This window comes from Sebastes umbrosus, chromosome 1, assembly GCF_015220745.1.
Source record: "Sebastes umbrosus isolate fSebUmb1 chromosome 1, fSebUmb1.pri, whole genome shotgun sequence".
Lineage (NCBI taxonomy): Eukaryota > Metazoa > Chordata > Actinopteri > Perciformes > Sebastidae > Sebastes > Sebastes umbrosus.
Genome location: NC_051269.1, coordinates 31,898,945 through 31,922,198, shown reverse-complemented (window position 1 = coordinate 31,922,198; position 23,254 = coordinate 31,898,945). Strand labels below are relative to the sequence as shown.

The window sequence follows — 23,254 nt, the reverse complement described above, 5'->3', positions numbered from 1 at the left end:
CCGATGATAATTAAGCTCAGACTGCACAAACCTGCAGACAGAGAGGAGGTCCAATCAGGCACATTTAGTGAAAACACCTGTGTGGGTTTAGCTGGAGTGTGTAGGAACTATCCGAGGCCTATTGAAAGACGCTGGGACATGATCTTGAGCTATGGGGTATGACACATGCGCAGTGTAACTGGAGCTGCGGCCGTGCGTTGCTATTGGCTCAATTCTGGCAAGTGCAGATCAGATTTTACTGTGCATGTGTACTCCAAAGATACCCTCCTTGGTATCGTAAGCCCTGTGAGTTTAGCTCAGAAGGGGAAAAAAGCTAACATTAGGCTATAAACGGACCACACCACGGTCGCATGAGCAGAGTATACTCAACGACGCTGTAAAGGCGGACAAGTCGGCGTTATGACGTTTAGTATTCTCATTTAGACACTTGTTAGCAACCGCCTTTTTTCAGACACATAAAGGCTTCAAGATTCTTGAGTGGGGTATTTCTTACGATACGATACGATAAAACTTTATTGTCAGTTTGCACTGAAATTCATTTTTCATCCATAGGCAGCTCAGTTTGAGAAAAAGTACACATGCAATAGACATACTGTTACCATGGACAGACAGACAAGTAAGACCCATCAGACAAAAAACAAAACACATCACAATTATTCATACATAACCCATTAAAAAATTACCATCTGTCCTCTGGATTTAAATCTCCTTAGCAGCACATTAATTATTATTTAGCAACAAGATGGACTGATGGACAAAAGCGTTCTTTAGCCTGATGCGGTTAAATGTAGGGACTCTGAATCGCCTCTTGGAGGGCAGAAGTTGATATTCCCCATTTAAAACACGTAAGGGATCAGAAGAGATGCTGTTGGCAAGTCTGAGCATACTCTTGTTGTGAGCTTCTTGAAAGGAGGGTGTCACAGGTTGGCCAATGATCTTCACGTATTTTATATCGTAGAACAAAACGTTAAAATCTCTTAAGCTTGTGTTAATCACAGACCTTATTTCAGGCATCTAACTAAAAACCCATTGACTTCCGGACGAGGGAACCGAAAGGGTTAAAACTCATTTCCGTGTTTTAGGACTCATTTATGCACCGCTCTATTTATGTGTAAACAAAACCACCGTTCACTCCACTCATGTTACAAAGTTATATCGCTGTTATTTTAAACAGTGTTTATTCAGTTACATCATTGTCAAACAGGTTTTTCTGCTTCTTTTTTGCTAACAAGTTCTCCACTTCAACTGCTTATTGCAGGTTTAAGGTCACAATACAATATATACAATAGTGCAAATGGGCTGGTAGCAACAAAAAAGTTATATAAATAATAAAAGAGACCACATCTTATAAAGTAACAAGCGTTCCCTTATGCACTCCTTCTGGCTCTGTCAGACTAAAGCTGCTTCATGTCAACACCTCAGTTGAAGCACACTGGCTCACTCCGAAATAATTCATCCATCCTTATCTAACTTCCTGTTTTTGAATCATGTATGCTCTTTCTGCACATGCTAACTTGATGTTTACAAGTAGCCTAATACAGTGATACTAGGAGTCCCAAATCATGGCGGACATCACATATGCATAATCTTCTCCTGTTTGCAATAGCTGCAGAGGAGTCTTGTGGAAAGCACAACAGCAAACATTTGTTTTCTTTGACACCAAGTTTGCTCACGGTGGAGTTATTTCTTATCACACGAAAAAATGTCATGTTTACTAACTTGAAAGCGTGTAAACAGAGCTCCATCTTGTGAACACTTTCCTGGGAACTGACATTCAGTTTATTCATTAGATGCCCATCGTCTTTCATTACAAATGTATGAAGAGTTATGTAGTGCAACACGAAGCTCAGTAATATTGCTTTTTTTCCTGGACATTATGCTAACACACACACACACACACACACACACACACATCTACGTCATTACTTCCTGACAAAGACAGTAAGTGATTTGACCCTTACCCACTCCACATGCAGCACAACGCTCATCAGCACTCCCAATCGTGGCTGCTAATATTCACCAGTATCGATCGAGGTGTCGGGGTTTGTGGAAGGTGTAATGTTTATCGATCGTGGTGCCGGGCTCTGGTTAAGGGTAAGGTCAATCTTTTCAATCACTCCTGAGGATTTCTTCCAGTCCTGTAGAAGAGCCCCCCCACACCCCTTCAATCAATATCTCATTATTGTGCTTCTTCACGCAGCAGCTGTGCAGTGTCTGAGATCACGTGTGTGTTTTCTGAAAACCTGATTCGTAAGAAAATAAAAGCTGACGAATGCTATTTAAAGTGCCAGAATAACATAATATAAATGATCATCTTCATCTTACACTACATTATACATCTATGAAGAGCCTAAAATAAATATAAAAAAGAAATTAGGGCTGTCAAAATTAACGCAAATTCGTTTTAACGTAACTAATTTCTTTAAGGCAATAACGCAACTTGCGATTTTTAGGTTGTAGTTGGGTCAGTTTTAAAGCTAGAGTGATTCATATGAAATATACTTTTATCATATAGAATTAGAAAACCTAAGGAACACATTGGTACCAACCATGTCATACTAGCTTGTCTCAAAGGAGGCTAAATAACGCTTCAAACTTGCTAAATTTTGAAAAACTGACCTCAAGATATGTGAATGAAAATGGGTTCCATGGGTACCCACGAGTCTCCTCTTTACAGACATGCCCACTTTATGATAATCACATGTAGTTTTGGGCAAGTCATAGACAAGTCAGCACACTGACACACTGAAAGCTGTTGTTGCCTGTTGGGCTGCAGTTTGCCATGTTATGATTTGATAATATTTTGTATGCTAAATGCAGTACCTGTGAGGGTTTCTGGACAATATTCATATTGTTTTGTGTTGTTGATTGATTTCCAATAATATATATATACATACATTTGCATAAAGCAAGCATATTTGTCCACTCCCTTGTTGATAAGTATTAAATACTTGACAAATCTCACTTTATCTTTGCGTTCACACATCTTTTCATGCGAAGGAGCTGGATTAATCCACGACAATAAAAGCTTTTTAATATTTCCCTTCCTTGTTGTCACTTGTTCTAAGATTTTGGAGTGCCTGGATTGCCTTCCTGTTTATTGGACCAGATGACCTGCAGTAAAAAATCAAACACAGGACATAAAAGTGCTTGCAACAGAAACAACTTAGCCAGTGCCACAATAAAAAAATCAATCATTGTGTATTTTAAGTATTCAAGTGACTGAAATAATGTAAAGACCACAAAAATGGCTTCCCCCAAAAGGTGTGTCTATTAGTCTGCTTTAATGGTTTATTTGTTTTGGTGTGTGCTCCGTATCGTCAGCATTGTTTATGAGGGCTCATAAAATTCAGTGTGTTTTTGCAATTGTGGCATTGTTAGTACTTTTGCACGGACCATTTCCTTTCTTTCCCACTATGTCTTTAAGACTGTCCTCTAAATCACAGACTGCAGGTTTATGTCCAGCTATGTTGGAGGAATGGCTTTTAGGGGGCCAGGCACCAAATGTGCAGTTGACTGCCCGTCTTTGATATGTTCTTGTGTCTTTGTTTGAGAGGAATCTTAATATTCTTGATCTCTTAAAGGTCACATATTATACTCCATTTAAACTAGTTATTATAGGTCTCAGACACCTCCAAACCATGTCTCTGAAGTTTTTTTTTCAAAAAAACAATCAGATCATGCATTCCAGCATGTCTCTATAACCTCTGTTTCAGCCCATTTCCAAAAGTGCTGATTTCTGTGTCTGTAGCTTTAAATGAGAATGAGCTGCTGCGCCCCACCCCCTCTGCGGAACCGGCTGTAGCTCTCCGCCCCATCCCCCCCGCCCCCCCGCCCCTCGGCTTGATACCTTGGTAACAGTAAACAACTCTGAATGTTATAATGACAACAGCTATGAATATGACTGTTCAGTTTGACCCTGAGTCGAACACCGACTCAAACTATGAAGAGGAAGAGGCCCCAGCAGCAGCAGCAGCACTTCCACCTCGAATGCAGCAAGACATTTCACAATGGTTAGTTCAACTTGTTGTGTAACTTTATGTATGGGTTAGCACGGAGGCTAACGGTAGCTAACGTCAGCTCTAATGCTACTTTCACGGCTCTGTAGGTAACGTTATTGTGAGGTATTTGGTCAATAACCAATTTTGTAATTTGTGTAATTTAGTGAACGTTAGGCTCTACGTACGTTGCATGTTTTTCAATTGGTAAGGTATATTTTACTTGATATATCCCGAATATTCTATCATATTGTGCGATAAAAATGTGTGGTGAAAAAAGCTTACTGCTCATTCACCTCAGCTTTTTTGCATCTTCTGTCAGGTTTATAGTATCATATGCTTCACATGTTGAAATGCTCACATTTTTTATTTATTTGTTCAGGTGCACATGTGGAAATTGTGCAAAAATGCCTACAGAACCTGAGAATATCTGCTGCTGGGAGACACAACAGGTAACATTTTTATTAGCTATATTTAGTTGTGTGTTTAGACATATTTTTCACATTCCATGAGGCTTACCATATGTCATTCACTCTAGGTTAAAAGACGGATGGAGCAGCTGCCGACAACATCTCCTGCATGATTGAACATCCTGGGTTGGACCCTGTATGTTTAAATTTGTTCACGATGCAAAACGCATATAATGTTTACAGGGCTGAATATGGTGCTTTGCACCAAAGGGCGATAGAGCGGTAAGTGGTTTCTTACTTATTTGATCATCATAATTTTAATCAAAAAGTACAATTAAATGCTAATGTTGTTCATGAAAATAAATACCTGTATGTTAAATTTTATGCAGTCTTCCTTTCCATTACTTCAGTGGGCCTTACATTACACTGTTCACCACACACCATGAATGGCATTACACACCACGATATTGCAGAATAATGCCCCAAAATAAGAACGTGATTACTTTTTAGTATATACTGTAGCTAAGTTTGACATCAGCAGATACTGTTCATATTAAACATGATTTCATGACACATTTTACAGATACTGTAAAGCCTTTATTGTTATTTTCAATCAATAGAACACCATTCTCATAATATATGAATAGAAAAACAAAGGATTCACTGAACGCATAAATAAGAAAGACATTTTTGACAAACCACACTGCTAAAGCTGAATTGGCATTTGTTTGTGCTTCAAACTCAGCACAAACTTGTGATTTCCACTTTATTTCAATTCTGAAAATGCAGCTTATACTGACCTGAAACAATGGTGGCTGATGCAGCATGTAAATACAATACTATTATACTATATTATATAATATTTCAAGTGTGTTGTCATGGCTGGATCCAAATGAAAAGGTATTTTACTGTCTCTGGCAACAAGATTTTGGCTGCAATGATTGTTGCATTCAGACCGTAGTTGAACATGTTATTTTTTTGTTTAATTTGTATTGCTTTTATCTTTGGTATATGACAGCACAGTGTTTCATGTTGTGAGATATTTCTTATTGCTTACAATAAATGTAAAAAGCCACATCAAAAAGTACAAAGTAAAACAAGGGACATACTGATAATAACATGACTAAGTTTTCAAGTTTGGCTCCTGACACGCTGTTTACTAAATACATGTATATTGTCCAATCTTACAGCCAATACAGGTATCTGGCATACAGGAGCTTTGTGAGCTGGTGCTGGGGCTTTCTTGGGCGCAGGATCCGCGTTGTAATTCCGGCCTGTGTGGTACTGCGGAGTTCCAGGCGAGGTCTCTTTGCTGGCCTCTTTGCTGGGGTGGATATGAAAAGCGGCAGGGGTTCATCATACAGAACAGGGTCTGTGCCACCACGAAAGTCCTTGCAGGACACAGTAGCCTGTACACCTGTAACACAATTGTACATATCCATGAAACCCATGACAGAATATAAAACACCGATCTATATAAAATTAGAAGAACAACTACAAAAAGCTGCCACTGTGTTTTAAACTTGTTCTGAAATGGTCATAACATGTAAGACTACAAACCTTTACTCCTGACGAATGGATGGAAAGTCCTCCAGGACAACTGTGTGTGCACAGAACGTTGCTCTACTGGGTCTGTTTGGCAGGCAACATCTGGCCTTGTAGGTTGTCTAGAACAGCCCTGTATACAGGAAACAGTCATGTTTACAACATCATCTCAAATGAGTAGTTATGACAACAAGTTACAAATACAGTATAACTTGTGTTGTGACATACCAAAAGTTTGTAAATTCAGTTTGATGAAGTTAGCAGAGCAGAAAGCGTCATAAAGCTAGCTAGACTCACTGTTTGTAATGCAATACGAGACTAACAACTTTATCGGTGAATCATAGCGGTCATACTATCATCTGTGTAAGTCAACACACTGCACAGCTGGCCACTACAGCCGTCGGTCGGGGCGACTGGGTGCTAACATAAACGAAAGCTACATAACGTTTCATAGCAAATTAATCACCGTTTCTGGATTAGTTTACAGTTTGACCACTTGTTTTGAGCATGTGTACTTTCAGGGGAGTCTAAAACAAGTAACTCTCCACACACACAATACAGCAGCTAGCTCCGCACAGCTAGCAGCTAGCTCCGCACAGTCTGCTCCGTTAGGCTAACGGAGCAGACTGTGCCTACAGGCCGCAGTATAAAGTTGCACTAAAAGCAACATGGAGACCCAGTTTACACACACCATACCTACTACTATAGTTATTTTACGGGTTTGAAATGGTGCTTAACGTAAAACAAAAGCCTCTCACAAGCTGAATAATGAAGCTGAATCATTACACTATAAGTTCAAGTTTAGCCGCACTGCATGCTAACTCCGTCTAGCAAACCGGCCCTAATAAACAGTATAATAAAAAAAGGAAAAAATAAAAAACTTACAGCTTCAGGGTCTCCTGATGCATCCCGGACAGTTGGTATTGATCCAATATTCAGTTTCAGGTAACTAGCGTATCCCGCCAGGTACTGACCCTGATTTACAGCATTCGGTTGTGAAATGATTTGCACATACCAACAACTTCTTTGAAACATGTCTGGGCACAGCACCAGCGAAAATAAAGTCCATCCACTGGGTCTTCAGAGGATCCGAAGTGGGTACATGGTGCAAGCTTTTGTGTGGAGTATTGCAGCCAACAACAGAACAAGCGGGTTTTCCTTTCAGCATGTTTACTAGTAAACAGTCGAAATAACAATGGCGGACGCAGCTTGCTGAGCCGGCTACTCCGTGGGCGGGGTTACCAAGCCGGGGTATGGGGGGAGCGGGTGAGGGGGTTGCTGTTCTGTTTCACTGGAAACAGGAAAGCCATATATGGCTTGCATTTCGGCCTAATGACGTCAGAAGACTAGGAAAAAAACGAATTTCTATTTCTGCACCCATTTCCGGACAAACGGAGGAGGAGAAAAAGAGAGAGGATGGTCTTTTATGATACTATGGTGGCCTGTAGACACACTGGGGACAGATATTGATGTTTAAAAGACATGGAAAAGTGCATTTTGCATAATATGTGACCTTTAAGCTTGTGTTAACCACAGACCTTATTTCAGGCATCTAACTAAAAACACATTAAAAAAAAAACATTGACTTCCAGACGAGGGAACCGGAAATGCTAAAATACTAACTTATTTCCTGGTTTTAGGACTCATTCCTGCACCACTCTATTCATGTGTAAACACCACCGTTCACTCATGTTACAAAGATATACCACTGTTATTTTAAACAGTGTTTATTCAGTTACACCATTGTCAAACAAGTTCTCCACTTCAACCGCTGCCCCCCAGTGGCCAAAAAAACAGTTATTGCAGGTTAAAGGTCACAATAGTTGTATATACATCACATTTGATTGTTTAATTTATAATAAAAAAATTAGATTAGATTGACTTTATTGTCCACTTCAGTAGACATTTGTCTTTGCCTTCTTCCAAATACAGCAGAGGTACTTACAATACACACAACACACTATTAAAAACATACAAATATACAGTATACAATAAACAATAGTGCAAACGGGCTGGTAGCAACAAAAAAAGTTATAGAAATAATAAAAGAGAGTACGTCTTATAAAGTAACAAGCGTTCCCTGATGCACTCCTTCTGGCTCAGTCAGACTAAAGCTGCTTCATGTTAACACCTCAGTTGAAGCACACAGGAAACAGAATGAACCAGTTTATCAACTTGTCTGACTATTCAAGCTGAAGCTGCACGTCCTGTGTGTTAATGCTCTCCTGTAGGGCTGTTACTCTATTCTAAGGGGGCACATTGCCTGTTTTCTGAGATGTATTGTCTGGTGCTGTTGACATAGAGAAATGGCTAAAATGTCGAACAATAAGACCAGTGATCCTTTTCAAGGACAACCTGCCTATAGAGCATACTATTAGCTTCTGTGTAGCATGTAATGGCCGGTGCTTTTCCTCTTCTGTCCTCTGCTCCTCCCCTACAGATGTGCTCAGTTACAGATAAATATAATTAACTTCCCCTTAATCTGTATCAACCGTTACTGACAGTAATACTGATGCACAGAGGAGAACAACAAGTCCACATGCCTTGTACAAGTGATAATAGGTTGTTAATAAGGAGTTTGAGACTGCTGGTTTGTCAGCGGGGTTTAATACTGGATTTGAAACAACAGGAGTAATTTCCTTTCTCGGGAGAAAAGATGCATCACCAGTAATTGCTCTAATGACGATGGAACTGATTTTTGTGGAAACATGAATGGTTACAACTTCAGAATTTGGCATGTGCCTTGTATCAATATGATGACTCAACTTGAATTCCTCTGCGAGCAAGTTAAACAAAAAATACATGATCCCTGCCAGCGCTCTCAGCGTTAAGTGAAGATGAAGAAAGGATCTTTTTTGTTAACCTGCCAAGACAAACTTTGAGTGCATGGGGCACATTTAAAAAATACACACACATAGGTGTGCGGGTAACCACACAAAAGCATACATTGTGCTTTGTTCAAACACTTACTTGATTGAGAGTATAACTCTACGTGTCCTCCTGGTTGTGTGTGTCCACCTGGGTGTGGGCAATATTCTGGCTGCTGACAGTAACAGTACACATAAACCTGGCTTGGCCCTGTTTGTGAAGCAGGTAAGCCTATGAGTAATCTATATAGTTAAATATTTTGATCTTTATGTTTGATTATATTATGTTTGAATCCTAGTTTTGTATGCAACTTGCTGTGCATAACTTGCAATACTACTATCCCTTTAACATATACACAAAAACAAACACCTATAACTCAGCAGTAAAGCTTGAATGTGATCAAATAGGACTCCCTGGGAAAAGAGATTATGGCATCTTCCTGAATGAATACAAAAGCAGCTGTTACAATTTATCCTCCATAGATAGAAAGATATTCTAATTAGCATGGTTCTTTAAGGGATCTGCACATGCATATCTGGCTGACTACTAAACCAAGCAGGAAGTGAGTAGTAGAAAAAATGGCAGTAAAACCTTACTAAGCTTTTTCTTTCATTTATTAGAAATGAGAGTGAGAAGCAGTCATTTTAGTTCTCCGATTTATTTTATTCAGATTCATTTGATGTCATTTAATACAACATTCATCAGCCATGTTGCTATGAAGGCTTTTACAAAATCAATCTGTATTGATTGAGAACAAATTTCAAGACTCTCTGAAGGGGATGAGGGACGGCTCTCCTTTTTAATACATTCTCCTGGAGCTGCTGGTTGATGTGACTGAGGACTTGGTAATACCACCACCAGACATACCGCCATAACCACCAGACACACCACCATAACCACCAGACATGCTGCTGCCACCGTAGCCGAATCCACCGCTGGAGCTGCCGCTGGAGAATCCTGGAGTAGAAAAAAAACATGTAAGTGTTATCATTTATCCATCCATCAGTTAGTGTGGTCTGTTGGTTCAGGTATCACTTTTGATGATGATGTATAAAATCTGAAACTTACCACCAGAAGTCTGCTGCACGTGGATGGTTGCGCTTGCGCCTCCGCTGTTCAGTCTAGTTGTGGAATAATGAGGAGTTAGTGTTTAATTCAGAGTTGAAGCTAATGCTGCAGCCGTTAAACTACATTGAATATTCAAGTCTATCCCACCTGCTCTCCTCTCCTTCCAGCAGTTTCCTGTAGGTGGCGATTTCGATGTCCAGGGCCAGCTTGACGTTCATCAGCTCCTGGTATTCGCGCACCTGGCGGGCCATGTCCTGCTTGGCTCTCTGCAGAGCATCCTCCAGGTCCCTGATGCGGAGCTTGGCATCCTTCACTGCCAGCTCACCACGCTCCTCAGCCTCTGCGATCTGAGCCTCAAGGCCGGCCCTCTGTGGAAAATTATGTTGATGGTTTAATAACTGCAAATCCTCTTAAACAATGAAGTGTTGAATATGGAATCATCCATGAAAAGGTCTTGAAATATACCTGTCCCTTGACAGCCTCAATCTCATTTTGAAGACGGGCGATCATGCGGTTCAGCTCAGAAATCTCAGTCTTGGTTGCGCGAAGGTCGTCACCATACTGTCCAGCAGAGGACTGCATCTCCTCATACTATTATAAAAATAAAACAAGGTGTATCAAGAACATGGTTGGGAGAGGTGTTGCAAGTGTATATAAAAGACAGGGTATAAACCTAAAGTTTTCTTTTCACTCACCTTCTGTTTGTACCAGGTCTCTGCTTCATTCTTGCTGCGGTTGGCAATGTCCTCATACTGAGCACGCACTTCAGCAACAATAGAATCCATATCCAGGGTACGGCTGTTGTCCATCTCCACGATGACGGAGGTGTCCTTGATCTGGCCCTGCAGCTCACGAAGCTCCTACAGAACCAATGGTTGTTGCACAACAGTTAACTCTTTGTCCTTTATAGCTGATTTACACAAGGAGTGGATGATCATCAGCTTTAAATCAAATGGTTATGAAATATTAGATATTATAGATACATACAGCCTCATAGATGGCCCTGAGGAAGTTAACCTCATCCTGAAGAGCATCAGCCCTGGCTTCCAGCTCCACCTTGTTCATGTAGGCAGCATCAACATCCTGGAAGGGAAATCATATAGGAACAGGAAGTGTTATAACTGGCCAGGTATCATTCCCCAGGATTAAAAAAACATTTAATGGCCATCTTGATGTATTCACACCTTCTTCAGGATCACAAACTCGTTCTCTGCAGCTGCACGTTTGTTGATTTCATCTTCATACCTGTTGGAAGACAAGGCAACGCTTTAGTACATCTGCTCTATTTTGACCAAGGCATATGTTATAAATAGTGACCATGTCATGCGAGCACTCACTTATTCTTGAAGTCCTCAACCAGGCCCTGCATGTTCCTCAGCTCTCCCTCCAGCTTGACCTTCTCATTGCCCAGCCCGTCGAGCTGTCTGCGCAGGTTGGCAATGTAGGCCTCGAACATGCCATCGATGTTGGAGCGGGTGGTGGTCTGGTCCTGCAGGAGACTCCATTTGGTCTCCAGCATCTTGTTCTGCTGCTCCAGGAAACGGACCTGTGGAGACACAAAACCAGATTGTAAGATGTGGTTTCAAAAAAAATTTGAAAATCATTATTAATGGGAGCGATAAGGGCAAAAAGGGTGTGTCATTGTGGTGTCAGATTTTGAAAGGCCAAGTCCTTTGTTTTGTGAGTTTTTGTCCAAGTGCCAACTTTTAGTGTTAAGAGAGTGTCACTCTTCATAAAGGACAACTCCCATGCAAACATTAACACAGATGTGTGATTGTATGAAATACAAGTGAAAGTGGATTTACTGCTCTGCAATCAGCATTGTTGTCCTTAACAACCAAGTGATAGGTGCAATTTACAAATGCCAGACTTTGGACTCTGTGGGCATAGTGCAGATAGATCTCTCTCCAGGTAAGTCACTGTACTATAATCCCCACCACACCCATGTTTAGATAGTGGGCTGAGAGGCTTGGACAGGCTCAGACAGGCCAACTGGCCAACTGTTACTTTTAGGTAGATTTTGGATAGTGTTGCCAAATTGGGTCACAATCAGGGACAGACTTCGATATTTTTATATGCTTTCCTAATCCCAGAGGCTGTAACTCATTGAAGGATACAACATCACAGAGATAAGATTCACAGCTGCTTTGTCAGCTTTGCATCTAGTGAGCAATTTGTTGCTACTATATAGTACTATATGCTAAAGTTTAAACTTTTTGGTAATTTCTCGTCAATTACAGGTTTAAGCAGGAAAATAAGATGATTCACTTTTCATAGCTGCTAGAAGTTATTGTAGCCCAGGGAGAACATGCAGATCGCCCGTACAAAGATAATGAGGCCTACAGTAAATTGTTCATAAGACAGTCACACAGAAAGCACAGGAACATACTTTGTCGATGAAGGAGGCGAAGCGGTTGTTGAGGGTCTTGATCTGCTCCTTCTCCTGGGTGCGGACAACCTGGATGGATGGGTCAATTGCCAGGTTCAGAGGGGCCAGCAGGCTCTGGTTGGTTGTAACAGCTGTGATCGGTGGAGGGATGTAGCAGCCTGCTGGTTGGCTAGAAGTAAAGCCATAACTACCAGAACCACCCATAGAAGACATACCAGAACCACTCATTGAAGACATACCATAACCAAAACCAAGACCACCAGCTCCAGCTCCAGAACCAGCTCCAGAACCAACACCATAACTGCTTCTCTTTACAGAGTAGCTGTTAGTTGGAGCAAATGACCTCCTGGTGCTGCCACCAGAGCTTGAGACTGAGTATGCCTTCCTCATCTTGTTTGCAGTGGTAAAGGTTGTAGGTGGTAGGAGAACAGAAGTTGAGCAGTCTTCAAAAGGAGAGCCGAGTTCCTCTGAGTGTCTGACTGTACACTCTGCCGGGTTTTATGTCCGTGCCGAGCGAGGGGGAGGATCCCCTTCAGCCCCTTCAACCTGGACTCTAACTTTTTTTGTCCAGCCCCCTCAGGCTACACGCCTCTGACTCTGAATGACAGGAGTGGCCTGCAAAACAGGTAGGGAAGGAATGTTAGAAGATAAGCCGTGACACACCCTGCACCCGGACAGGCTGAAGGGAAAGAGTGAGAGATAAAATGGAATAGGAAAAAGAGAGAAATTAATATTGGAGGCTACTCGGGAGGGGATGTGGATGAGTAAAGGGCAAAAAGGTAAAAATGTATGAAAATGCCCTTATTAGAAAAATAAATAAATAAATATTACAATCTAAGCCAGCATTAGTACCTTTCAATTACCAAACAAATGCCTTATTTTGTGCAGTCAAATAGTTTCACAGTCAGCTTGAACTGTGGCTGTCATGGTAAACAGACAGGTACCAGCTGGCCAGAAGGGCTGCAGCTGCGGTCGGTGGTCGCCAAAGCAAAAACCTGGGTGTGGGAGGAGTTTGGGGAGACTATGGAGAAGGACTTTCGGTTGGCCTCAAGGAAGTTCTGGCAAACCAACGACTCAGAAAGGGAATGCAGGGCTTGGTTCAGTCTGTGTTCAGCAGGGGAGGAGAACTATGGACCCGGACTGGGAACATTGTTGAGCGGTGGAAAGAGCACTATGAGGAACTCCTGAACCTGACCAAAACGTTCTCTGTGGATGTTGAAGACTCCTGGGAAGACTTATTCATATCCCTAGCAGAGGCCGCTGTGGTAGTCAAAAAGCTCCTTGATGGCAAGGCGCCAGGGGTGGATGAGATTTGCCCTGAGATGCTGAAGGCTCTGGACATTGTTTGACTGTCTTGACATGCCTCTTCAGTGTCTCATGGAGGTTGGGGACAGTGTCAGTGGAGTGGCAGACCGGGGTGATGGTTCCTATTTTTAAAAAGGGGGACTGGACGGTGTACTCCAATTATCAGGGTATCACACTGCTCAGCCTCCCTGGGAAGGTTATTCCAGGGGGCTGGAAAGGAGGCTCCGAGGAGCAATTTGGATTCCATCCTAGCCATGGAACAGTGGACCAGCACTTTACCCTCGTGGGGAGTTTGCCCATCATGTCTACAAGTGTTTTGTGGACTTGAAAAAGGCTAACGACCATGTCCTCCGGGGAGTCCTGGGGGGGGTACTGCGGGAATATGGGGTTCCAGGGTCGTTGCTATGAGCCATCTGGTCCTTGTATAACCAAAGTGAGAGCTGTGTCTGTATACACGGCACAAAGTAAAATACGTTTCCAGTGGGTGTTGGCCTCCGCCAGGGTAGTCCTTTGTCACTGATTCTGTTCTGATACTCATGGACAGGATCTCAAGGTGCAGCTGAGGAGAGTGTCCACTTTGGGGACCTCAGAATTGCATCTCTGCTCTTTGCAGATTATGTGGTTCTGTTGGCTCCATCAGACCGTGACCTTCAGCACGCACTTGGGCGGTTTGCAGCCAAGTGTGAAGTGGTCGGGATGAGAGTCAGTACCTTCAAATCTGAGGCCATGGTTCTCTGCCGGAAAACGGTGGATTGTGCCCTCCGGGTTGGGAGTGAGGTCACTGCCCCAAGCGAGGGAGTTCAACTATCTCGGGGTCTTGTTCATGATTGAGGGTAAAATGGAGCGGGAGATAGACAGGCGGTTCTGTGCAGCATCAGGAGTTAAGCGGGCATTGTACCGGATTGTTTTGGTGAAGGTGGAGCTGAGCCTGGAGGCATAGGGTGGCTGGGCTCAGCCTTAGAGATAGGGTGAGGAGCTCAGACATCCGTAGGGAACTCGTAGTAGAGCCGCTGCACATTCGCGTCAGAAGGGACCAGCTGAGCTGGCTCGGGCATCTGATCAGGATGCCTCCTGGACGCCTCCCTTTGGAGGTTTTGGAGGCCCCAGATAAGCGGTAGACGATGGATAGATGGATGGATGGATGAATGGATGGATGGATAGTTTGCAATTGGAGCAACATACGACAATACTGACCGAATCAGTGATTTACATATTCCCTTTTTCAATGCAAATGATCAAGTTTTGATTATATGTATGCAACTTGCTGTGCATAACTTGCAATATACTATCCCTATAACATATACACAAAAATAAACACCTATAACTCAGCGGTAAAGCTCGAAAGTGATCAAATGGGACTCCCTGGGAAAATAGATCATGGCACCTTCCTGTATCTTCCATAGAGAGAAAGATGTTTTTTCATAGACGTAGTCAGATTTCCAAACTGTTTAGTATGGTAGCTATCTGTAGTACAGGATTGGGATGTTCCACATTGTATGGGAGAAAAAAACACTATAATATAAGTAAGATGCCAGAATGAGAAATGAAAACACATATACACACATACTGTATACATTCCACTGCAGCCAATTGTTTAAGTCCCCTTTTTATACAAAAAAAAATGTAAACTTACTTAAAGGAGACATATCGTGAAAAAATCACTTTTTCATTGCTTGTGCACATATATTTGAGTATCTGCAGTGCGTACCAACACACAAACTGTGAAAAGCCATGCAGATTTGGCTTCCCTTTCTGTGTCACTTGCAGGCTCATTAGAATATGTCGCCCACAGCTTGAGAACTACCTTTGCAAAGGTGCACCATATTTTTTACACAAGCCAATCAGAGCTCTCAATATTTGAGAGGGGGGCTTAAAGAGACAGGCGGTAATACAGCATTTCAAACAAAGGGTGAAAGCAGGTATATTCAGAGAGACAGTATGAGAAAAATAATGTTTTTTGCATATTAAAGCATGAAAACTTGTTATAGTAAAAAACTCGAAATACAAGTATGAACCTGGAAATGAGCATAATACTGTATGTCTCCGTTAAACATAAAAAAAACTGTAATTGCCATGGGTCTTTAAGGGATCTGTACATGCATATTTGGCAGACTGCTAAACCAAGCAGGAAGCCAGTAGTAGAAACGTGGCAGTAAAACCCTCCAAAGCTTTTTCTTTAATTTATCACAATAATAATGAGTGAGAGGCAATCATTTTAGTTCTCAGATTTATTTATTTTTCTGATTCATTTGATGTCATTTGCTGCAGCAGTCATCAGCCATGTTGTTATGAAGGCTTTACAAAATAAATCTGGTTATAGTTGTATCTTGAAGGCAAGGAAATGTAAAAAGTAAACATGGAAACATTTGAAAGAGCACTAAAAAGTACAAGCCAGTAGCCAATCAAAGTTCAAAGAGAAACATTTAAAGTTGCACAAATTCAAAGTTTTCATATTTCTCTGATGATCAGATCTGGTAAATTAGCAGTTCATCAGAGCACTACAGTACAAAAACTATGTAAATTGACAACATTGAGTACAGGTTTTCAAATATTTTCCTTGCTTAGTTTTAACACTTCATCAAAACCTTTTTTCCTTGGACGTAAGTGCAGAAAGAACTGACCTGGCCGTTGTGTGTTTAAGGCCATGTTTACCTTCAGAAACCCTTGTTGAATTATGTTATACAGAACAGTAAGAAAAGCTGCAGTGATCTTTGAAACTGGTAGCAGTGTAACACAATATATTCAGCTGTCTTGTTGAACATGCTTAACAGTATTGCATAGCACCATTAATGGGTTCAGACTGAGATCAAATTCAAGAGTTTCTGAAGGGGATGAGGGACGGCTCTCCTTTTTAATAGACTCTCCTGGAGCTGGATGATGTGACTGACTTGGTAATAATGCCACCAGACGAACCACCATAACCACCAGACACACCACCATAACCACCAGACGAGCTGCTGCCACCGTAGCCGAATCCACCGCTGGAGCTGCCGCTGGAGAATCCTGGAGTGGAAAAAAAACATGTAAGTGTTATCATTTATCCATCCATCAGTTAGTGTGGTCTGTTGGTTCAGGTATCACTTTTGATGATGATGTATAAAATCTGAAACTTACCACCAGAGGTCTGCTGCACGTGGATGGTTGCGCTTGCGCCTCCGCTGTTCAGTCTAGTGGTGGAATAATGAGGAGTTAGTGTTTAATTCAGAGTTGAAGCTAATGCTGCAGCCGTTAAACTACATTGAATATTCAAGTCTATCCCACCTGCTCTCCTCTCCTTCCAGCAGTTTCCTGTAGGTGGCGATTTCGATGTCCAGGGCCAGCTTGACGTTCATCAGCTCCTGGTATTCGCGCACCTGGCGGGCCATGTCCTGCTTGGCTCTCTGCAGAGCATCCTCCAGGTCCCTGATGCGGAGCTTGGCATCCTTCACTGCCAGCTCACCACGCTCCTCAGCCTCTGCGATCTGAGCCTCAAGGCTGGCCCTCTGTGGAAAATTATGTTGATGGTTTAATAACTGTAAATCATCTTAAACAATAAAGTGTGTTAATAATACAGAATCATCCATGAGAAGGTCTTGAAATATACCTGTCCCTTGACAGCCTCAATCTCATTCTGAAGACGGGCGATCATGCGGTTCAGCTCAGAAATCTCAGTCTTGGTTGTGCGCAGGTCGTCACCATACTGTCCAGCAGTGCTCTGCATCTCCTCATACTATTATAAAAATAAAACAAGGTGTATCAAGAACATGGTTGGGAGAGGTGTTGCAAGTGTATATAAAAGACACGGGATAAATCTCAAGTTTTCTTTTCACTCACCTTCTGTGTGTACCAGGACTCTGCTTCATTCTTGCTGCGGTTGGCAATGTCCTCATACTGAGCACGCACTTCAGCAACAATAGAATCCATGTCCAGGTTACGGCTGTTGTCCATCTCCACGACGACGGAGGTGTCCTTGATCTGGCCCTGCAGCTCACGAAGCTCCTACAGAACCAATGGTTGTTGCACAACAGTTAACTCTTTGTCCTTTATAGCTGATTTACACAAGGAGTGGATGATCATCAGCTTTAAATCAAATGGTTATGAAATATTAGATATTATAGATACATACAGCCTCATAGATGGCCCTGAGGAAGTTGATCTCATCCTGAAGAGCATCAGCCCTGGCTTCCAGCTCCACCTTGTTCATGTAGGCAGCATCAACGTCCTGGAAAGAAAATCATGTAGAAACAGGAAGTGTTATAACTGGCCACGTATCAAACTCCAGGATTAAAAAAACATTTAATGGCCATCTTGATGTATTCACACCTTCTTCAGGATCACAAACTCGTTCTCTGCAACTGCACGTTTGTTGATTTCATCTTCATACCTGTTGGAACACAAGGCAACGCTTTAGTACATCTGCTCCAATTTGAAGGTATGTTATAAATAATGACCATGTCATGCAAGCACTCACTTCCTCTTGAAGTCCTCAACCAGGCCCTGCATGTTCCTCAGCTCTCCCTCCAGCTTGACCTTCTCATTGCCCAGCCCGTCGAGCTGTCTGCGCAGGTTGGCAATGTAGGCCTCGAACATGCTATCGATGTTGGAGCGAGTGGTGGTCTGGTCCTGCAGGAGGCTCCATTTGGTCTCCAGCATCTTGTTCTGCTGCTCTAGGAAACGGACCTGTGGAGACACAAAACCAGTTTTAACTTTGTAGTCCAGGGAGAATGTAGCCCAAGGAGAGCATACAGGTCGTCCGTACAAAGATAATGAGGCCTACAGTAAATTGTACATAAGTCAGTCACACAGAATGCACAGGAACATACCTTGTCGATGAAGGAGGCGAAGCGGTTGTTGAGGGTCTTGATCTGCTCCTTCTCCTGGGTGCGGACAACCTGGATGGTTGGGTCAATTGCCAGGTTCAGAGGGGCCAGCAGGCTCTGGTTGACTGTAACAGCTGTGATTTGTGGAGCGATGAAGTTGCCGCCTGCTTGGCTAGAACCAAAGCCATAACCACCACCACCACCCATTCCCATTCCCATACCACCACCCATTGACATACCAGAACCACCAGAAAACATGCCAAAAGCAGCTCCAGATCCAGCACTAGCACCAGCTCCAGCACCATAACTGCTTCTCTTTACAGAGTAGCTGTTAGTTGGTGCAAATGACCTCCTGGTGCTGCCACCAGAGCTTGAGACTGAGTATGCCTTCCTCATCATGTTTGCAGTGGTTAAGGTTGTCAATTCTCTGAGAAGAGGAGAACAGAAGATGAGCAGTCGTCAAAGGAGAGCCGAGTTCCTCTGAGTGTCTGACTGAAGACTCTGCCGGCTTTTATGTCTGTGCCGAGCGAAGGGGAGGATCCTCTTCAGCCACCTCAACCTGGACTCTCATTTTTGCGGCCCAGCCTCCCCTCCACCTCTGAATGACAGGAGTAGCCTGTAAAACAGGTAGGGAAGGAATGTCAGAAGATATGCAGTGGCACACCCTGCACCCAGAAAGGCTGGAGGGGAAGATAGCAAGAGATGAACAGGTGGACTGAAAATGTTATTATGTAAGGAAAAAGAGCCTCTTGGGGTGTGTAACCCCTGTAGCCTGCTTAGTGGTCAAGTGAAATGAACATTAGAGGCTACTCAGGAGGTGTTGCAAATGAGTAAAGGGCAAAAACTTAAAAATGTATTGAAATCCCCTTTTTAGAAAAAATAAATATATAAATATTATAACCTAAGCCAGCATTAGTACCTTTCAATAGCCAAGCAAATACCCTATTTAGTGCACTCAAATAGTTTCACAGTAGGCTTGAACATAAACCATGTTAGAACATACTGTATAATTCATATGAAGCAGTCAAGGCTCAGCTCTCCTTTTGTTCAAGCTTCCTCAGTTTTAGTTCTGGATGCACTTAATGATAAGAAAAACAAAAGGAACTTGGGGTTTTTCATCTTGTCATGAACCATGCCTTACACACCTCACATTTTATAATAAATGTAACATTTAGGTGAATATGTTTTTCATAATTTCTCCCTATGCACAAATGTTTTTAACACTGGTGGAACATAACCAGAACAGCCAGGGTGCAGCATAGATTTTAACACCCTTCTGTAATAATCTCAATTCACAGCAAAATTAATAGAAATGATCTACAATTTACATTCCCCTTTTTCATTCAGTGTAAAGAGTGCAGAAAATTGTGTTTTAATATCTAACAGCAGTAAAATTCAACAGGTGTAGTTCACACATTTCAGCATAACAAGATACTCTCTCCCTGCAGTACCACATGTTGGCTGTCCCACGCCGACTACAGTAATTAATTACGCTAGTTTGGCTTAGCTGGAACTTGAATCGTTAAGATAGCAAAATTAGTAATTAACCCACGGCACAAAGGTCCCTGGATCGCCTCGGTCACTGTGTTTGTCCTCAATACTGCTTGTTTTCACATGCAAATGTATCAACTTCTAATATGTTTTTTGAAGTTACCAAACATATGACCAGTGGGGAAAAGTCACAAAGTACTTTTACTCAACTAGTATTTCCATGTTACACATTGTAACACTGTACTCTTCCATATATTACAAAGAGAGGAGGGCATGACGTTGTGAGTCCAGGAATGACCTTGTGGCCCATTCGCCATTTTCTGCGCCATCCAGATATGCCGGGGATGATGCAACTTCTTCCATGCTTATATGGTTCAGAAGGTCCTGCAGCCATTTATTTAAGTTGAAACAATTGGCCTTTCAAATTTTTCAGTTCATAAGAATTATGCATTTTGTGGCAAGGCATGCTAAAACTAAACATTTTTGTGCAGTTGATGCCATTGAGCTAGATGCAAGCATGTAGCTGTGCTGGACATAGAACTATGTCCATGTTCAAGATCTTTGAGAGTGTATCTGTAACTACATCCCAGAAGACCTTAACTTTTTCCGTGATAATAATTTATGACTGCAAATAAGAGAGAGAAGAGTATTCATTTATATTGAATTTTGTTATCAACAAAAAGTTAGTATATCCCTGTCCACAGTTATGGAGGTCACATGTAGGCTCCATTTTGAGACCACTGTTTTTTTTAATTCATATTGATGATATGCCGGTAGCTGTGATATCTAAAATCATGCTTTACGCAGATGACTCTACCTTATTAATATCCAGTAAAGATACCAGAGTAATACAGGGAACACTTAACTGTCCCTGGTAAGGAACTGGCTGATAAACAACAATTGGGAAAAGACAGAGTCCATTTTATTTGGCACTAAACACAAACTTAAGAAAAGTGATACAATTAAGGTACAGTGTTAAAGAAATATAATTGAATTCAAAACCGATGCCAAATATCTTGCAGTCTCTATTTATTTACTATCTATAGTAATCTATTTCTGGAGAGAATATTGCAGCTACAACCTTGTCTAAAATTACAAAAAGCTTAAGTTTTTATAACATTACACTCGTTTTTTTAACTTTAAGGTGAAGAAACTTTTAGTTGCCACATCAATCCAGTGCCACTTCGACTATGACTGCGCCGCATGGTATAATGGACTTTCCCAAAAGCTTAAAAACAAATTGCGGGTAGCCTAAAATAAGGTTATCAGATACGTGCTCAATGCTCCTCCTAGGACTCATATTGAGCCAGTAGATATGAAGCAAGTTGGATTATTACTTGTTGAAGATTGAGTTAAATAACTGAAACTTCATCATACTGTATGTTTGATATTATTCACAGAAAAAGCCCCAGAATATATGAACTGTCCAATTGACATGGATGGAAGCCGGAATAATTTCAACACAAAAGCAAGCATAATGTCATACAGTGTTCCTTGTGTTAAAAGTAGAATAGCGAGAAGCTCTTTTTTCTATACTGGGTTCTCCTTATGGAACAACCTGCCTCGGCATATTAAACACAGCCAAACCAAGGCAATTTTTAAAGCAAAAGTTAGGCGGATCTGTGGGGAATGTTGATGGTTCACTTTTAAGGCAGGGAGTTTGAATCATGGGTGTGGACCTGCAAGCGGGAATAGTAGGTTTATGTTGTAATTTGTTTGTTTCCATAGATTTTTATGTTTCCATTGAGTTTGTCGTTTCCATCGAGGACCACTTTGGACGAGTAATGCTTTCAAGTGCTGTCCTCTGAGATTTTTTCGGTCATGATACTCTTTTGAATTGTGATGCTTTTAAATTCCTAATAAAATAAATAACAAATAATTTCTGAAAATTTAATTATGGTGTTGTCCTTCACAATTTCACTTATCGATGTATTTTATGTCCTATTGGAATGTTGATCAACGGGACATTATTGGACTTGTTTTGATGTAAGAGCATATGCATGCATGTGTCCCTATAGTAACACTGTGCTAAAAAGAAACACATTCCTAAAATAATTGAACACAGTAACCCTCCCACTCCCTACTTGCACTGGTTTGTCTTGTCTGTGCAAAACCTATGTCCTTGTTTTGTCATATTCATGCCTTGTACAAGTAATAATAGGTTGGAGTTTGAGACTGCTTGTTTGTCACTGAGGATTAAAGCTGGATTTGTAAAAACAGGAGTAATTTCTTTTCTCTGGGAGAAAAGATGCGTCACCCGTAATTGCTCTAATGATGATGTAACTGCTTTTGTGGAAACATGAATGGTTACAACTTCAGAACTTGGCATGTGCCTTGCAGCAATATTATGACTCAACTTTAATTCCTCTGGGACCAAATTCAAAAATTAAATGCATGATCACTGCCAGCGCTCTCAGCCTTAGGTGAAGATGAAGAAAGGATCTTTTTTCTTACCCTATTAACTGCCAATACAAACATTGTGTGCACAGGGCACATTTAAAAATAGACACGCGTGATACAGGTCTAAGCACAAAAGCATACATTCTGCTTAGGCCTAGGCCTATGTATTATCTTTATGGTTAAATACTTTGATCCTGTTTGGTAGTCACATGAAGTTGCTGTCAGTTTGTAAGTGGTGAAGTTTGTATGGCGTGAGCCAATGTCCCTCTCTCTTCCCGGTCACTCTCTGTGTGAGCCATGTGATTACAGATCCAAGAATTCCCTGCCGATGCTGACACTCTTATTTCACCAAATACTACACACTTTCAGCCAACGCAGAACGTGGCTGTAGGGTTGCAAAAGCCTCATTCACCATTTCCCTGCCATCATGCTTACTCCTCTTGTGTTCCCCTTCCACGGGTGTCCTGTGCTCATAAACTATAGTACGTACAGTACATAGGGGATAAAAAATGTCCTATCTCTCCATGGCGGTTCTGGGTGTTTAAAGTATCTTCATTGCCCATCTCTGAGTCTGCTTTTGGGTCCCTCCTGCTTGTCCTGCTCTTCAAACTGTGATGGAACAAAGCAACCAACAGACTAATTTGAAGATGAACTGTTTGATTTGTCTTATTCTCTCATGTGCCTGTATGGGAACTGGAAAAAAGCATCTAGTGGGGGGTACAAAGAGGCTGCACTGAAGATGTCTCGTCGGGAAACTGAGGAGTTCATTACCTGGCTGGCTTCAGGACTTTAGAAACACCCCTGATTCCGAGCCTGACTCCCAGTTGGCTAGCCACAAGTGAAACTATAGGCTTGATTTGATTAGATTTGATTTTAGTTAGGAATTTAAAAGTATCACAACACAAAAGACTATCATGACACAAAACATTTCCCAGAGGATTGCAAATAAAAGCCTTACTAAAAAAACTTATTTCCATAGTG

General features: G+C 41.7%; 1 protein-coding gene and 1 long non-coding RNA gene across 6 annotated transcripts; one reads left to right on the top strand and one right to left on the bottom strand.

The window, feature by feature from the left end:
* Positions 1–3,893: 3,893 nt before the first annotated feature.
* Positions 3,894–4,792, top strand: LOC119482473. Its single transcript, XR_005205443.1, has 2 exons — positions 3,894–4,013; positions 4,381–4,792. It is a non-coding gene; the product is annotated as an uncharacterized LOC119482473 (long non-coding RNA).
* Positions 4,793–9,460: 4,668 nt separating this feature from the next.
* Positions 9,461–18,805, bottom strand: LOC119482101 (keratin, type II cytoskeletal 8-like). 5 transcript variants are annotated; one of them, XM_037759695.1, is made up of 9 exons: positions 18,386–18,805; positions 18,034–18,242; positions 17,886–17,946; positions 17,689–17,784; positions 17,397–17,561; positions 17,167–17,292; positions 10,037–10,257; positions 9,890–9,942; positions 9,461–9,778 (listed from the first exon to the last, which is right to left on the bottom strand). In XM_037759695.1, exons 1-9 carry the CDS (start codon positions 18,779–18,781, stop codon positions 9,621–9,623), a joined length of 1,485 nt encoding a protein of 494 aa, XP_037615623.1. In that variant the 5' UTR covers positions 18,782–18,805; the 3' UTR covers positions 9,461–9,620. The 5 variants fall into 5 exon arrangements, with proteins under 5 accessions (XP_037615623.1, XP_037615543.1, XP_037615473.1 ...); XM_037759615.1 differs by lacking the exons at positions 9,890–9,942; positions 10,037–10,257 and adding exons at positions 16,698–16,750; positions 16,845–17,065 and having other exon boundaries at positions 18,386–18,796; XM_037759545.1 differs by lacking the exons at positions 17,167–17,292; positions 17,397–17,561 and adding exons at positions 10,355–10,480; positions 10,585–10,749 and having other exon boundaries at positions 18,386–18,796.
* Between the last annotated feature and the right edge of the window lie 4,449 nt (positions 18,806–23,254).

What these genes read in the sequence shown, in the direction of transcription:
- LOC119482101 (XM_037759695.1), bottom strand. Translation starts at nt 18,781, where the DNA reads ATGATGAGGAAGGCATACTCAGTCTCAAGCTCTGGTGGCAGCACCAGG. An exon ending in AGTTTGTGATCCTGAAGAAG is followed by an intron (nt 17,785 to 17,885) that starts GTGTGAATACAT and finishes TTTTCTTTCCAG; the next exon opens with GACGTTGATGCTGCCTACAT. An exon ending in CTGGAAGGAGAGGAGAGCAG is followed by an intron (nt 9,943 to 10,036) that starts GTGGGATAGACT and finishes TTCCACAACTAG; the next exon opens with ACTGAACAGCGGAGGCGCAA.